This window comes from Suricata suricatta, chromosome 5 (genome assembly GCF_006229205.1).
Source record: "Suricata suricatta isolate VVHF042 chromosome 5, meerkat_22Aug2017_6uvM2_HiC, whole genome shotgun sequence".
Lineage (NCBI taxonomy): Eukaryota > Metazoa > Chordata > Mammalia > Carnivora > Herpestidae > Suricata > Suricata suricatta.
In genome coordinates, this window is record NC_043704.1 from 129,489,524 (window position 1) to 129,501,775 (window position 12,252).

Sequence of the window (12,252 nt, forward strand, 5' to 3'; positions counted from 1 at the left end):
ACAAACTTCAGAGATCCAAACTGTCTATTTTGGAGACAACCACTTCTGACATTCCTGAAATGACACCTTCCAGAAAGGCATTGCTCCCCAGCTTTGTCTGTCCCAAGGAGAGACCGGTAAGAACAACCTTTGCATTATTTTAAACCAGGAAATTTTTTAAAAGTTAAACAGTTTTAACTTCATCCTCCGAATTGAGTGTAGATGCTGAACACTACTTGCCCCGTATTCCTTTTGACAGTAATCCTGTTCTATTTTTTTCCCTTTTCACACTTAATTTTAAGATTTTTGGCCTGCTTTTTTCTTCTCCCCTTGCTAACAAATGCAGTTTCAATGCTGAGTGCAAAACAATGGCAGGTGGTTCCCACTGTTGATGGAAGAAATCTCAGACATAGGAGCTGCAGGACCGACAACATTTCTCCTATCACAAAGCTCATTCCAGTAAAATAATGGATTAGAAATAGCCATAAAATAACTAACTAGCTATCATGTTCAGAGGGATGGCTAAGGTCTAAATGCATAGCCCTGTCTCTGGGAGCATTATCTGTTGAAGTAAACCTTTGAGGATCCTGGTCCCCACAGGTTATTCCTGGGCTCTGGATAATTGAGGCCATGCATTTTAAAAAGTTTGCAATTCTGACTGCCTGTTTTCCCGGGAAAACTGTTTCGTTAGAAAACATTTTTGTCAAACAGAAGAGGCTCACTGACACATCCCTCCTGCACAACATGTAAGGAGTCAAAATAAATCCAGAGACATCTTTAGGTTCTTTGTTTATAGGAGGAATTTGAGAACCTTTGACTCTTTAGATTCACAACAGCTCCGGTGAGCACATCATATTTGTACCCCAAGTATTCATCAGAATATTTGAATTTGGTGTGAAACAAGAACAAGTAACAAACAAGAAATGCAGCCAAGAGTCCAAAACAGGGAAGCCAGACTTACAGGTTGCCCTCTGAGTCCTTGTCGACCCCGTGGGCCTGTGACTCCTGGAACACCAAGATCTCCCTTTTGTAATAAAAGGTAAACATGAAATTAATTTTCCCCTATTCATGCAGTTTTATGTCATTTTCCTTAGAGATTTTACAGTTACCCTTTTCAGGTCCTGTTGCCATCACCCTACAGTCTAAGGTGAGTATCTTCCTCTGGGCTTTGTTACACAGACATTAACAAATACAGTAGCAATTTTGGCACTGAAAATTAGCAAAACCAGGTATACGGCATCTGTGACAGAATTTTATATTTTTCTAGCTTTATCTAGGTGTGAATGTAAGAATCTCTATTTGTAGTGAATCCATGTACTTATCTATTTATTGATATGTATTTGCCTACTGATATGGGTGGCCGTCTATCTATCTTTCTATGTGTCAGTCTATATGTCTTTCCTTCTCTGTATCCATCTGTCCAGCTATAAGGTACAGTCAATACCATCACCAACGATATCAGAAACTCACACTGGAAATGGTCACATAAGGAGACATTGACATGAAAATACCCAAGTTACAATAAAAAAAAGAGATGTTTTCTCTGACATTTACCTTCATTCCTGTTGGTCCAGCTTTTCCTTTTGAACCAATTGGCCCTGAAGGCCCAGGAACCCCCTGCAACAAGACCACAACTAAAATCACCTCAAGGGCCACAAAGTTAACTATCTGACTCTCTTGACATTATTGACATGGTCTGGAACTGGTAATATACTCACAAACCACCTTTAATGTTCTATACAATTAATTGTATCCTTCATCATATAAAATGCTTCATAGACACGTTTAACCTTTGTGCTGGGGGTGGGGCGGGGAAGGAGGAGGGAGGCGTTCTGTGTAAGAAGCCCCATCTACCAAGCTCTGAGCACTACTGCGATGATCTGGCTACTAGAGGGGAAAACGCCATTTGATTAAGAGATTAGGAAGACAAACACCTGGGCTTTTAACAGAAAAATATCAAATGAAAATGAAAATAATACAATTGGTTACAAGGCTAGACTTTTTCTGATCGAGAGAGAAGAAGAACAGAACTAAGGCATAGGCCATCCTGGAGCTGCTATTTTGAATCTCCAGATCAAGATGCTTATCCCTAATTTAAACTATGTTGCTCAGAATTTAAGCTATGTCAAATGCTCTCATCATTAGAAAGCCACTCCTGATCATCTGCCTCAATGAGGTCGGACACTTCTATGAACCACTCTGGGAGACTGGGTCAGGTGTAGAAGGAGCACTCGAAAGAACTAAGCTGGAAGCCAGTTCCGCCATGTAGTATCCAGATGACAAATCACTTTTAATTCTTTTGAGCCTCGGTTACCTTATCTATAAAATTAGAATAGCAATGCTTCCTTTTATGCTTGGGAGGAGCAAATTAGTTGTTTATACCCCCTATACAGCTCTATGTTTTCTTGCACTATAGGTAAGGCACTATGAGTTTGTGTTAAATACCCTTGGGGCTGTAACCCAATCTCATTGACCACCACATTCCCACAAAGCTAGAGTAGAAAGAGGTACAGCCAGTGATCAAGTTAGCTATTTCCAGAAACCCTGATACCTACCAATCCCAGAGCAAACAGTGTAGCTTTATGTAATTTGTCCAAGAACACTCAGGAGTATGAACTGGCCTCCGTTAATGAGCAAACTCTGCTGTAGCTTTTAGTTTTTCAAACGTACCTTACCACCCAGTAAGCCTTTTGGTCCAGAATATCCGGGTTCTCCTACTCTTCCTCTTGGTCCCTGGTCCAAAGATGAAATTAGAATTCAACCAATGTTTATGGAGCTACTTATTTCCCACGTAACCACAAAGTCATCTTGGTCACCAAGAGGAGCACAAACCAAGGGGCCCTGGCCCGTCACTACCACATGTATCACACTTTACTCAGCAGCATCGGCACCAAAGCAGCCCAGGCTCAGGCTCACTTCGTCTGAAGCGCCAGATGTGAGCCCTCGGCATCTATATCTGTGACCACCTCTGCAGTTGAATCTGATGAGCCCTAAAATCTCAGAACATTGCTTTTATATTTTAAAACACCCAACTAATTTTAAATCCTAAAAGGGAATGAGAGGGGCTGCTAGGCTATTGATCTCCTTTGGAAATCCAACCTTTCCTGTATATGCACAGGGCTAACAACAAGAGAGCACATTTTGATTTTCTCAAGAGCCAACAGTACATTTAAGCAGCCCCATCTCACCAGGCACAGTACTCATTTTCTCCCCAATCTATTTAACTTTACTGGTTTCAACACTATTTTTTCTCTAGCTTTTCTGAAAAATGCTTTCCTATTAGAAGCATTGATCACGGCTTCTATACTCCTGGGTGAGGTATTATAATTATCTATTTAAATAGAGCATCATACATCCCAGTGGGAGGTGAAATTAAAGAGAGGTTTTATTGATTATCTTGCTCATGGGTCACTAAACAATGTGTTCCCCTTGCACTCAGCAGAATGATAAAGTGAATATAAAAGAGAAGGCCAGGACACAACAGCGGTGGGGGTCCAAATTTGAATTAAGCCAGTGATCAAAAGAAAGGCAAAAATATATCTCTCGGTTGTTTTTCCCTACGTTCAGACACTATTTTCTAACATAAAATAAATACAATCTCTAATTACACTTTGATCACCCATTGCTTTCTTTAGTACCTTTGTCAAGTAGAAAAACAACAGAAACCTTTCAAAGTTATTGCCTGACAGTCATAGAATTTCTAAGGTTACGGAGAATGATGCAGCGTGTTAGTCAAATTTGTTGTTTTAAAGTTCTTCCATTTGATACTTGGGAACAATTTGGCTTTTAAAAGAAAGATGTATAACATGTTCCAGAAGGGTTTACAGAATGACAGATTTGGCTTATGCATAGAAGATTCCAAAAGAACTGGATGGGAAAGTTTAAATTTCCAGTTATTACTGGATTCTTTACAACACCCTGCTTGTGGGCAAGACCTAGCCTTAATATCCTTCCGGAATGTCCCACACCTATTAGCAAAGTGACTTGTGTATAACAGATACTCAATAAAGTTTGCTGATTTTTCGTGCCAAATTGAGCAAAGTTTTAATGAATTACTATTTGCGTAAGTTGAATACACAGCCTCAGAGGTAATTAAGAGCACAGATTTTATAAGTAGACTTCCTGAGTTTGAATCCCATCTTTATCATTTACTAACTGTGTGAGCTTGACCCATTTACCTTACTTCTCTACCTCTCATCCATTTTTCTCTATAAAATAGGGATAAAAACCCCTATTAAAGGATTAAATGGGCTAACACAAGGGCTTAAGGCCATATTTAAGACATCTTAAGAACTCCATAAATATTGCTATTGGGGTTCAAACTGCCCAGGAGAGAGAGACACAATTTGCTTGGGAAAGGCCCTGGAAAAGAGATATCCAAGGCCACTCTGACATATGTTAAATCCTCATCCAAGAATCTAAGTTATAATTTCAAACAAATATCCTTTAGCATTAAAACCGACTTCACTGATACAACCTGTGGGCCTGAGTATCCACGCTCTCCCTGGAAACCCCGTTCACCAGATTCTCCACGCACACCCTGTTAAAATGAACAAAACTTAGTGAGTTCACCCGGCATCCTTAGTGTTCCTATTGAGGGCAGTCTTCCCTGCAAGATGTCACTTGAAAGCCACAAGAGAAAGACAAGGAAGATTTGATTGTCTGTGCTCAGTTCTCTTAAGACATGGAATTGGAGAAGATGTGGGGGAGGGGCTCTGCTTAGGTTGGAAAACCAGATTTTCTTCCCAGTCTTTGCATGCCTCCTTCTGATGTCTTAGCTAGTGATAGAAGCAAAAACGCTTTGTTTAAACAACCCAAACTCCCGTTTCACATAATACCGCTTCCCCAAAGTCCATCCATTCCTTTGAGGGATATGGGCTAAGTATTCTCTGGTTTTAAGGACCCTTAGCACATGTTAAAAAAAAAAAAAAAAACCTCAGAATGTTGACAACAGCAACAAATGTGACATTCTGGAGGAAGGCTCATGAAGCCACATAGAGAAACGGCAGAAAACTGACTTTAAAACTCTACAGATTCTTAAAACAAAAACAAAACCAAAAATAAATCCTATAGATTCTCACAGGATTAAGCTGGCTCTCTGGTCAAAGGGTGAGCTTTTAACATGATTCATCGAATAACTGACTTAAGTTCTTTCTCAAATTAATAGTTTCACTTCTACAGAGAAGATACACTTTCTAAGATTGAAGATAATGCCCTTTGTATGAATTATTCTGCCTTCTCTTTCACGTTGTTCATGTGTTGGAAAGGTACCTAAATATTCATAGGTTTGCAAAGAGAAAAAAATCTTAAAATCAGAATTAATTGCTGTGTGGATCAATTTCTCATGCTTCTTAAGTTTTTTAAACTGTTCAGGTAAATGGGAAACATTTCTTTTTTTACATTTTTTTAAATGCGCATTTATTTATTTTTGATAGAGCATGTACATGCACATACACAGGGGAGAAGCAGAGAGACACAGAGAGTCCCAAGCAGGCTCCACCCTGTTAGCGCAGAGCCCAACATACGATTTGAACTCACAAACCATGAGACAAAACCAAGGGTTTTCTGCTTAACTGACAGAGCCCCCAGGCATCCCGTGAGGCACTTCTCTTAATCATTATTGTTATTTTACTCTGCTCTTTAACAGTTGACTTCTAGATTTATAAACATAGCTAAGTTTTAAAAGCTAGAAATTTTGAAATACATTGTAAAACTCTTTGCATATCACATTAGTGACATTCACAGTGCAACATTCTGAAAACAATCTGGTTCTTTATGGCCAAGTTCAAACTCTTTAATTGTACCTCTATGCCTGTACATTTATATTAAGGAAATCATTTCAGCAAACCAAAAGCAGGAACAAAACAAAAAACCTGTACTACAGTTTCTCTTTCCATAATATCCAACAAAACAGAAATTATCTAAATGCTTAATATAAGAATGCTTTAGCAAATCATTGGTCTTCTATAGAGTATGCTATAATATATTAAAATAAAATAATAATAGGAAGATTTACAAACAGAAAAGTAGACTACAAAATAATATATCCATTATAACTCATTATCTATCTAGTACAGGAAACACACAAACATGAAAATAATTATAGGAAGCTAGTGGGGCTTACAGATACTTTTTAAAATGACATTCTTAATTATGTCATAATTAACAAATTAAGGTTTCCCCTTATTGCCAAAATAATCTATGCATTGACTTGTTTGCCATAGTACAATATTTTCCCTAAAATCTTATTTAAATTTTCAATTTATTATATACCTTATAGATCCTAGCATATCTAATTTTATAGACAGTAATGAGCCATATCTTCCCCAGATCCAAGGGATGCTGTAATTTGGAATTCAGCACCTCTGTAAACTATATCCCTCCAACACCACTTGCTTATCTTTAGCAAGTAGCAACCTCAAAAACATAAATGAATCTATGTGACTGATGTTCCAACACCAGGTTAACCGGCAAACTACTGACATGTTAGATAAGCCCACTTTCCCCTGAAGTTTGTAAATAGTTATGATTTTATCTCTTATTTAAAAAATCAAAGCTTGAATAGGAAAAGAGCAAACAACTATAGAGGTTCATCGAGATTAGAATGTGTTAAATGGAGAGGCTTCCTATTAAAGACAGCAGTTTCCACATATTTTTCTCTGCTCCCAAAATGAGAGGTTCCACAAGCTTTCCTGATAAGAAAACAGGGCAGAGGCCCAGGCAGAAATCAGTTTGAATCAGAGCAGGAGGTCAGAAAGCCAGGAAGGAGAATTCCCAGGGAAATAAACCTCACATGTTTGAATATACTAGGAGGTTACCAGTTTTGTCAAAGAGCTTTATAATTAATTGGTAAAGTAAATTTACAAAGCAAATGGGGAGAAAGAGTACCTCAGAGAAAATAAAAGTTATATGGCTGCAAATAATATTACCTAGTAATTGTAGGAACAATGAACTGTCTTGTCCAAAGGTAGAGAAAATAAGTATATTGCGAGGATGAATTGGGGGAAGTGTAAGAAGAAGGAGATGGACAGGTTAAGAAAAATCTTTATTCCCCGTAGCAAGAAATCAATAGAAAAACATCCCAAACTGAAAACCAAGAAATACCAAAGTAACCATGCTATTTAGAAAAACGGCAATAATACCAGAAGGAATTAACCCACAGAGATGACAGTGAGTGCTCCCAAAGGCTGAGAAGAATGGGCAAGGAGATAATGCAATTTGACTTAAATGTATGCACAGGCTTCACTAAGATTTAAAGTAAATTTAAAAAGAGTTACACAGGAGATGGGGTGTGGGGGCACCTAGGTGACCTGGTTGGTTAAGGTCTAACCCTTGATTTCCACTCAGGTCATCATATCACAGAGACTGAGCACTATGTTGGGCTCTCCGCTGACAGTGTGAAACTTGCTTGGGTTTCTCTCTCTCTCCCTCTCTCTCTGTCCCTTCCCTGCTTGTTCTTTTTTCCCTCCCTCCCTCTCTCTCTCTCTCTCTCTCTCTCTGTCTGTCTGTCTGTCTGTCTCTCTCTCTCTCCCCCTCCCTCCTCTCTCTCTCCCCTGCTTCCAAGTAAATAAATAGACTTTTAAAAAACACAGGACATGGGATGACATAGAGAAAGAAAACTAACCATGACCCAACTTGACCAGAGAACCCACTGTTAATGGATATTTAGATAAATGACATGTAGCATCCCCAAAGAATTAAGTAGTTCAAAAGTAGGAAATTCCTTCCACTGCCTAGAGCCACTTAATTTCTCCAAAACTTAGTCTATTTCTTTCTGCCTTTGGGGGATAAAAATAGTAAGATAAAATGATAGTTCCAGACATGATTTATTTCATAAATATTAAAACCAAATTAATAGAAAATATGTATTTAAGAACGTATTTCAAATCCTAACATTTTTTGAGAAAAAACATCTCACTTGGTGTCATCAAAACTTGTTTGGATTTTTCAGCCTTGAAATTTCTCAACATCCATGATTTTCCAACACTTTTTTCCTGAAGACATGAATCACATCTTCTTTTGTACCTAGGAGGTAATTGCCCAACACACACACACACACACACACACACACACACACACACACACACGGTCTCCAAGCTGACATAAATCAATCTGTGATTTTCCTCCATCACTAAATCAGGACAATGCTAGAAAAAATAATACCAGCAGAGCATGGTATATTAGAGAGAAGTTTACACAGTAAACTTATTTTGTAAAAAAAATTCCAAGAGCATCCTGATCTTTGGATTTGAATCCAGCTCTACCAATTATTATTAGCTATGTGGCCTCTGACAAGTTTTGCTAAACCTGTATTTTCTCTCTTATTTATAAAAGGTAACCAATGATGCTCATAACTCTGAGGGTTGTAGAAAGGTTTACAGAAGGTGATCGAAATAAGGTCTAATGCAGTGACTGTGACTGGTGCTATATAATAACTTGGTGAACTACAAGTCCCCCACAGCGATATCTCCGTAGCCCACCCTCCAGTCACATCCTTCCCATTTGCATCAATGTTAAAAGCTCAATCTTTCTTCTTCATTTAGGGACCATGCGATCCCCTTCAGCACCCGTAGGAAGGCCCATTTCTTTAAATGGAAAAATCATTATTTCAGAGGTAAAGCCATTTTTCACTAAGGTATTAGCTTCTTTTCAATCTAAATGAAATATTATTCTGGGTTGGAGGGGAAGAAGAGAGCCATACAAACTTTTTCTTCTTCATGGAAAAGTTCCCATGAAAACCCCTCAGCGATTTTCCTGCAATCTCAGACAGCCCAGCCAGCACTCCCCTTGACCTCAGAGAGAACTTTTTAAAGTAGCCATACATGTGGAACAAAAAGTAAGTCTTTGTAGAAAGCACTGACCTCCTGCCCTGGCACACCTTGTCTTCCTCTTGACCCCTAAGAACAGAAGGGACGCAAAGACATTAAAGAAACAACCCAATTTTCACCCCAGCCTACTTCTCTCTTCCATAAAAGCAGGTGAAATACAACCCAAGAGTGGCTATACTTACCTGAGGGCCAACATTTCCAGGTACCCCCTGAGGTCCGTCAAAACTAGATCTTCCCTGAAAAGGAAGATGTAAAGGAATATAAGTTTACATGTCTGCATCCTGCTGGATTTATTCTTCAGACATGGGATCTCTAATACAGAAGAAATTAGCTACATGTGACTATCAATTTTAAATTATTAAAATGAAATTAAATTAGAAATTTAATTTCTCAGTTATACTATGTACATTTCAGGTGTCCAGTAACCACAAGAGGCTAGTGGCTACCATAGTAGCACAGATATCGAATATTTGATCTCAGAAAGTTGTATAGGTCAGCACTTCTCTAGAAGCAAATGGATTAATTCTGGTGCTCTAAAATACCCACATTGTAGGCATCCTTCCCCAAAGATTGTTCATGTGACAACTCTTCAGGGTTCACTGTGCTGCAACAGTAGTCATACGTGTTCCCCCCATGAGCTGTGCTTAGTATTTGAAAAATACTGAAAGGTCCCTTTCTGCCCATCTTATGGGGTACAGAATGGCAGACAGAAACAGAACGTACAAGAGTGTGTCTCTGCACCTGTGGAGTGATCAGCACGTACAGGTGATGGTGGAGGGAGAAGTTATACACAGTCATGACGAGGAAGCTTTCTGGTGCTCTCACTTCTTTAAGATCAGAAGTGGGAAAATACATGTGTCCAGAGGAAAAAATGAGTCCATCTTTAGGAGAAGCAGAAACTACCTTGGATCCCAAGTAGGGACATTTTAGATACTCAGTAAAGTCACATGCTAACTCAGTAAGAACATATAAACAAGGAAATAAATAAAAGCATTTGTGCAAAGCTGTTCTTTCCATGGTTATTTATAACAGATTAGATTCGAAAACAATATAAATATTCCACAACATGTAAGTGTTGATTAAATTATGGCAGGGCTGCTTATAGAAATAGTAGGCAACAATTAAAATTATGTTTATAAAAAGTTTATAAAGGAGAAAAAATGTGTTAAAACATTCTTTTCAAGTATGTTAAATTCACTGAAAGAATAATTTATCCCAAATACAGAGAAAGACAAAATGACAGTTCCTCATTTCTTTATATTGTTCTAGGACAGTTTTTAATATACCCATGGATTCCTTGTCTTTCTCAGGGAAAGTAACTTTGCCATCAAGTTAGAAAAGTTCTATACACCTAGGTTTTTTTCTTGATTATTGGAACTATTCATTTTTTCTCTACATTTTACTTTTCTGTATTCCCAAATATCTATAGTGTTACTTTTCTGTATGAGAAAGGAGGCTTTAGAAAAGGCACTTTCACAATTGGCCTAGATATAAAAAAGATTCTCTCTTAAAACATTTATCATTTTCTCATTTTAATAGTAGACAATTTTTTGCAGCCAGCATAGCAAAAGAATCGTTTGGCAGATGTTGGAATCATTGAGTAAAAGACTGTTGGGAAACAAGAAATTTACAATCTCAGAGTATCATTGCCAGATTATTTGATCATTACAAAGAGTGGAAAAGTATGTTTGCAATGGATAAGTCTTGTGAACATCATCTTAATCAAGTGACCAAATTAATGAGAGAGCCAGACATAATTTCTCTCTTGGAGACTGAGAGGGATATAACCTTACTTAATCTCCTGTCACCCCAAAAACTATTTAAACTGAATCTCATATTAAAGAAGCAAGCAGACAAATCCTAACTGAGGGATGTTTGGAAAAATAACTGGTTAGGAATGTCCATGTCATGGAAACAAAGAACTGGACAACAGCGGTGAGTGAGGGATACTACTGAGGCAAGACAATTAAATATGCCACACAGCCCTTGATTGGATCCCAGAACAATAAAACCATAAAAATTGCCATAAAAGGCATCACTGGGGCAAGTGTGAAAATCTGAATATGGGATGCATATTAGAAAATAATTTTGCGCCATGTTAAATTTTTTGAGTGTGATGATTGTATTGTTTATATAAAAAATGTCCTTATTCTTGAAAGATACTTGTTCAATATTTAGAGAACTGTCATAATACCTTCAATTAGTCTTCAAATGGCTCAGCAAAATATATCAAATATTACTTATGCAGTTGTATAGACAAAAAGCAGATATGGCCAAATGATAACAATTGGTGTTCACCATGCTGATCTTGCAACTACAACTTTTTCTGTACATTTAAAATTTTTCAAAATGAAAAGTTGCAGTGAAAAGTAATACAAGTTCATCACTGAATACTTTCACAATTCAAGAATAAGGTTAAGAAAAAAACACATACTACCTGGCTATTTATCCTTCCAGAATAGACAGACATAGAACCATTCTACCCCTTTGGACTCTTGTGGAATACAGAGGTTTGTATTCTGGTCTTTTCACTTAATATTACATCATGAATGTTTTCCTTAATGTGAAATAGTCTTCTATGTTATTTTTCGTGGCTTAATAATATTTGATTATATGGGCCTGCCCTTGTTTACATAAGCAATCTCCTATAATTGGATATTTAACCAGTGTAGTGATTAAAAATCACTATATTGACTGACCATCCTTGGACCTAAATTTTGTGTTGGTCCATGATTAGCTTCCAGATAAATGTCTAGAAATGTAAAGACGGGATCAAGGGACATAGACACATTAATCTAGGACAGACACAGCTGGGAACTATACAACAGTCTCTCTCCTTCCTTTCTTGCTTAGACAATCTGCTTTGTTTGGAACAACAACATGCCCAGGTCCAAGGGATGAATTATGACAGGTCTTAGCCAATCATGAAAATCTCACTTCCTCTGTCAGAAATTTGCTTTCTCTGGCTCTCTTAAACTGGGGGGAGGGTAAGTGGGGAACACAAGAGCTAGCCAGTGAGCCAAATAAGCCATAAACAAAATATTGCTGGCAGTGCCCTGATGAAATGAAAGCCCTTTCCTTCTGGCATTCTATGTACATGTGAAGACAAAATGCTTGGGTTCTGAGCCCAAGGACCACACTGAGGATGGCACCATGGAAGAAAGGGGCTGCGTTCCTAAAGACATCTCTGGGTTTTGATGACTTCATTGAGTTAGTGTACCAAACCTGGAATCACCTTCCCCTGAATTATAAAACATATACTTATTAGCTGCCAGCCAGGCTTTCTGTCAGATGCATATTAAAAAATATAAACAACAGGGGTGCCTAGGTCCGTTAAGCCTCTGATCCTTGATATCAGCTCAGGTCATGATCTGGCGGTTGTGGGTTCAGGCCCCACATGGGGCTTTATGATGAGTGTGGAGCCTGTTTGGAATTCTCTCTCTCT

General features: G+C 38.1%; 1 protein-coding gene across 1 annotated transcript in view; it reads right to left on the reverse strand.

Annotated features, from left to right (window-relative positions):
• LOC115292847 (collagen alpha-4(VI) chain-like) overlaps positions 1-12,252 on the reverse strand; it is a 105,090-nt gene that overhangs the window by 44,337 nt on the left and 48,501 nt on the right. The window contains 6 exon segments of the mRNA XM_029940832.1: positions 941-1,003; positions 1,534-1,596; positions 2,650-2,712; positions 4,457-4,519; positions 8,841-8,876; positions 8,990-9,043. Of these exon segments, the coding sequence (XP_029796692.1) occupies positions 941-1,003; positions 1,534-1,596; positions 2,650-2,712; positions 4,457-4,519; positions 8,841-8,876; positions 8,990-9,043 (342 nt within the window).